Source organism: Molossus molossus, unplaced genomic scaffold (genome assembly GCF_014108415.1).
Source record: "Molossus molossus isolate mMolMol1 unplaced genomic scaffold, mMolMol1.p scaffold_m16_p_14, whole genome shotgun sequence".
Classification (NCBI taxonomy): Eukaryota; Metazoa; Chordata; class Mammalia; order Chiroptera; family Molossidae; genus Molossus; species Molossus molossus.
This window is the reverse complement of record NW_023425349.1, coordinates 11,416,143-11,422,069: the sequence shown is the minus strand read 5'-3', so window position 1 is coordinate 11,422,069 and position 5,927 is coordinate 11,416,143. Positions and strand designations below refer to the sequence as shown.

At 40.4% G+C, this 5,927-nt stretch overlaps 1 protein-coding gene across 1 annotated transcript; it reads left to right on the top strand.

Moving 5' to 3' along the window:
- The first annotated feature begins 4,652 nt into the window (after nt 1-4,652).
- Nucleotides 4,653-5,597, top strand: LOC118630014 (olfactory receptor 1G1-like). Its single transcript, XM_036261719.1, has one exon. The coding sequence runs from the start codon at nt 4,653-4,655 to the stop codon at nt 5,595-5,597; it is 945 nt and encodes a 314-aa protein (XP_036117612.1).
- The last annotated feature ends 330 nt before the right edge of the window (nt 5,598-5,927 follow it).

Genomic DNA, 5,927 nt, shown 5'->3' with positions numbered 1-5,927 from the left:
ACTGGGATACCATGACAGCATATCTGATAACCAACACAGCCACTACGTGACTAATGGGGCAGGTAGTGGATAGAGTGTGGATACATTGGACAAAGAGATGATTCACATCCCAGGTGGAGCAGAGTGGGAGGGTACAAGATTTCATTACACTACTCAGAATGGCAAGTATTTAAAACTTGTGAAATGTTTATTTCTAAAATTTTCCATTTTATATTTTCAGACCATGGTTGACCCTGGGTAACTGAAACCATGGAAACTGAAATTGCAGAAAAGAGGGTCTACTTATCAGTTTAAACCCTCTGGAGTGCCATTGGATAGTATCTGTTAATGTAGTCCCTGTGATCCAGCATTTTCATTCCTAGGTATGCACTCCAAGGAACTGCACATATATTTCTGTAATATTCTGTAAAAATTCTATAAAGGATATTTACAAGATCATCCACAGCAGCCCTATTCATAATAGTCCAAAAATTGAAATAACTTAAATGCCCATCTACATTATAATAGATTCAAAATTGTGGTGCATTTACATAATAGAACAGTATTAAAATAAATAAACAAAATATACATTAAACATTGATGAATCTCACAAACATAATGGTGAGCAAAATATATCAGACAAAATGGATAAATTGGTCTACATTAAATTTAAGAATTTCTATTCTACACAAGACACTGTAATTGTACTTGAGGATAATAATTTACAGAAGCGTTTGAATATCAGCCAAGATTATTGGACTAAGACAATGTCGAGCTCAGATGAGGAAACAGATGCCTCATTTCTGTTGTCTCCATCTATTACCCAAGTTCTTCCTTCTGATTCCCAGATGGAAGCGAATAGGGCAAGCTCAGAGCAGTGCCCACCAAGGTACTGGACAAGGGGAATACTCTCTCAGAGGATACGAGTAGAACAAGAAACCCACTTGAAAATAGCAGTGCCCTTCCCCCTCTCTTTAGGGATTCAGAAACAATTAGTTTCTGTTCCCACTAATGAGAACACTGGGACGTGCACACCTAGTAAATATCCCCAATACCAGCTACCTCCAACTCTCAGTTCCATTTATTGTGACTCCAGAAACCTGCATAGTTGCCGACATTTCATTCCATAAGGAAAAGAGGCAGAGTCTCAGGATAGGACTGTGTTGTGAATTTTCCATTATCCAAAGGGAAAGTGTGAAGGCTGCAGGATCTCACTGCTCAGTAACATCTGAGATCAGTTAGGTAAGTACTGAATCAGGGAGACCAGGGTTCTGGTCTGGGTTTTTTTACTTACCAGCTGCCTCATTTGGCACAAATCACTTCACCTCTTTATACTTCAGTTTCATAACAAAAAGAGAAAGCTCTCTCATAAGATCGTGAAAATACAATAAGACAAGGTAAGTAAATCACTTTTACCACAGTGCCTGGCAGGATGTTAACAGTCAATCCTTGTGAAATCTTCTTCTTGCTATTGTTGATATAATCATTGCAATGTTTGTGTTATTTACCCACAGTTAATAGATGACAAGGGCAGGATTGACACCTAGGTTCTCTTTTTCCAGAGTCTATACTCTTGAGCACTAAGTCATTCTGTCTCTTTTTATGGTGGGAAAGACTCAAGAGAATAAAATTACTCTGGATAATCAGGAGTCAACTACTCTGGGACTTTCTGGAATGCCATACCTCTGCACCTCCTGACTGTTCCTTTTCCAACTTTCTTCCAATGTTCTCTGTGCAGATATATCCTAGTTTCTGTTCCTCTTAAGGGTTTACATGAGGTTGTAGTGGCCAGAAGGCTGTCCAACTCTACCTGAACTTCAGTTTCTACATGAACCTTTATCTTCAGAGCCCAAAACTCATATCACTAACTCCAAGCTTGCAAAAGACAACCTACTGACTCAGTTTGAATCTGCTGATTCCATGGTTCAGTTACCTATGGTCAAGGAGCCTGGTCATACTTCATGCAATTTATCATCTTGCTCACTACTCCCCAGCTGCACTGGTCTTCCCACACCAGCCAGACCCTTTCTACTGTAAACCTTGGGGCTTTCACATATGCTGGAAGGTTTGTATTCCAACTCTTCTTTCTTCCACTCCTGGAAGAAACAAGAAATTAGCTCATTTCTAATCCAGGTCCTGAATTATATTTAACTTTCTCGAAGAAGTTTTCCCTGAGCTCTAATCTAAATTAGGCCCTCCCGTTATACTTTCTCAGAGATACCACAATCCCTATCCTTCCCAGTACTAATCAGAATTCTGACTCTGTGTTTACTTATTTAATTGTCTGTTGTCAGTCTCCTGAATTAGCTTGTAAGCACAAGGACTGTGTCTGTTTTCATTAACTTTAAATACCCTATGCCTACAGGCATTCCTAGAATAAGGTAGGCAATCAATCAATATTTGAATCAGTGAAAAATTACAAACATGGCTCCCTAGACCCACTGTGGAGGCATCTAAAGGATCTATTTCACCCTGAGTAGTTAACAAATATCTATAGCACCCATGAGAAAATATAGCACCCATGCCTGCTTCAGGAGGTGGAATTGCATAGTGGACTAAACTCCAGGTTTGGTAGAAGACAGCTCTTAGTTTGAATATTGATGTGTCCTCTTATTAGCTATGTGATCTTCGGCTAGTCAGTTGGCCTCTTGGAACTCTCTGTAAGGTAAAAAATATACTTGGCATACAGGTTGTATGGGTTAAATGATAGACATCTTTGGCACATAGTAAACACATCATAAATGATTTTTATATCTACGATCCTGAAAACAGTCCCTGAAGCCTTTGCCTTTTTGACTCTCTCATCGTCTAGGCATAACTCAGAATGATCCATACTTCTGGCTCCTCCCCTCTTAGTCTTCTTATGTTTCCAGGACATTCCCAGGATTCTGCCATTTGAGAAATATTCTAGAGATCATTTTTCTGATTCTTTTAGCTATATAATTTTTATTTATTTATTTATTTTCTATTTATTAATTTGTTTTTGTTACAGATGTTTGTCATTTTTCCCCCAGTGACACTCTCTTCCCCCCCCCCCGCCCCATCCCCAGCTTTGTTGTCTATGTTCATTGGTCATACATACATGCATGTAAGTTCTGTGGTTTATCTCTCCCACACACACACACCCTCTCCTCTGAGGATATATGTAGCCCTATGTTCATAGCAACACTATTTACAATAGCTAAGATCTGAAAACAACCCAAGTGTCCATCAGTAGATGAGTGGATTTAAAAGCTGTGGTACATATACACAATGAAATACTATGCAGCTGTAAGAAAGAAAGATTTCTTATCCTTTGAGATGGCATGGAAGGACCTGGAGAGTATTATGCTCAGCGAAATAAGCCAAGCAGAGAAAGACAAATATCACATGATCTCACTTATTTGTGGAATATAATGAACTAAACAAACTACTGAACAAAATTAACCCAGAGACATAGAGGTGGTGTACAGACTGATTAGCTATATAATTTTTAAACAGCACCTGTTGATAAAGGAAATGGCCCACTTTCCTGCTTACTTCAGAGAATTTTACTATTTGTACCTCTCAGAGTACAGAGAGGAGTGGAAACCTTTTACTCTGGAGCCCAGATCTACTTATGGTTCCTTGGGCAAGTCACTAATCTCTAGAAAACATAGCCCAGATTCACTCTGAACCCCCTATGTATTTTCTTACTCCATGTTTGTATTTTTGTCCCTACAATCCTTCTCTCCACAGTAGCTGAATGATCCTTCCATACTATGAATCAGATAGTGTCTGTCTGCTGCTTGAACACCCACCCATGTCCATGGGTCTCTGTACTGAGAATCTAATCTGTACTCCATGGTCACATGTGACCTGTCCACTTCCTCAAGCTCCTGCCCTACCACTCATCATACCTGAGCCACACTTGTTTTCTTTCTGCTTCTCCAAATGCATGTCCTCATCCAGTTTTGCATTTACTGTTCCCTGTATCCGAAACACTCTTCCACCCAATTCTTTACTTAGCTGGCTCCTTCTTATCTATGCCTTCATAGTGAGTTCTTTGCTGACAACAAGTTTAAAGTAATCTGCTGGTCATCACCATATTTTGTTTTTATTTTAGCACTTGTGTGTGTGTGTGCATGTGCACACACATGCATGTGTGTGTGTTGCATGACTTTTCTGATTAGAATACACAGCTAGGCAAAAGTAGGTTTACAGTTATTCATATGGAAAAAGACATGCAGGTTATAATTATTACAACAGCTTTATCAACTCAAAAAAATGTCACAATCCAACTGCATGAGAACAGAAGACTTGCTGTATGTTACCATTGTTTCTCTGGTCCTTGCAGCAGGGACTGACACATAGTAAGTAGAGTAGTCATTGAATGTTGCATGAACAAATGAATTTGTTTGGGTGCCTCATCAAAGCCAGGTTAATAAAGAGTTTAAGATCAATAACTCTAAAGTCATACTTTCCAGATTTGAACTTTACCTCTGACTCTTTCTAGCAGACTCAGTTCCTTCATCAATAAAAATGGGCATAATGATAACTATCTCATAGAGTCAAGCTTCAGTGAGATAATGCATAGCGATTCACACTCTGATTCCATCTTCATGTCATGCCTTTGTTTTCATCAAGATGATATTAGGACAAGAAAAGCTTGTGAAACACTATCCTCCATTTTATTCCGCAGTTACACCAACGGTATGAAACCAGGAAACCACACATTCAGTGTCTCTGAATTCCTCCTTCTGGGCCTGTCTGAGCAGCAGGGACAGCAGCCTCTCCTCTTTGGCACCTTCCTGAGTATGTATCTGGTCACGTTGGTGGGGAATTTCGTCATCATCCTGGCTATTGGATCTGATCCACACCTCTACACCCCCATGTACTTCTTCCTGGCCAACTTCTCCCTCACTGACCTCTGTTTATCATCTACCACGGTCCCTAGGATGCTGGTGAACATCCAGGCCCACAGGCACACCATCACCTATGCTGCATGCCTCTCTCAGATCTACTTCTTCCTGTGGTTCATTGGTCTAGATGTTTTCCTCCTGGCAGTGATGGCATATGACCGACTTGTGGCCATCTGCCACCCCCTTCACTACACCTTGGTCATGAGTCCTAGATGCTGTATCCTGCTGGTGGTCATGTCCCTAATCCTCACTCATTCATACGCTCTAACCCACACCATTCTCCTGGCTCAACTATCCTTCTGCACTGACAACATCATCCCTCACTTCTTTTGTGAACTTCTCCCCCTTTTAAAGCTCTCTTGTTCCAGTACTTATGCCAACCAATGTGTGCTGATATACTGGGGAGGGGCATTAACGATCTTGATCCCCTTGTTAATTATCATTTCTTATGTCCGCATCATGGCTGCCATTGTGAGAATCCCATCAGTAAGCGGGAAGTGGAAGGCCTTTTCCACCTGCAGCTCCCACCTCTCAGCAGTCTGCTTGTTCTATGTGTCTGCCATTGGGGTGTACTTCATTCCCTCCACTGATGATTCTGCCGGCAAGGACAGGATTGCAGCTGTGATGTATGCTGTGCTGACCCCCATGCTGAACCCATTCATCTACAGCCTGAGAAACAAAGACATGAAGAGTGCCTTGGGGAGACTCCTGAGCCGAAGGGCCCTGCAATCTCCATGAGTCCAAAGACATCATTTTGGTAATTTAGGGAAAATCTGCTTATAGAGTTATCTTGGTATGTACATTTAAGTGCTGCACCTGCAACTTGATAGCTTTCCAATCTGAGGCAAATTAAATAACTTTATTGAGTCCTCCCTCTTAAAAGTTGATAATAAAATATTCTTTATCACAGTGATTCTGGGAGGGTTAGAAGAAAATATCTATGTAAATATTTAAATTTACTTGTTCTAAGTCTTATGCTTAGATCTTTATTATGTTCAACAATATTCAACACATGCCTTTGAGGTAAATATTTACATTGTACAGAAGAGAAAACAAAGGCTCAAAAAG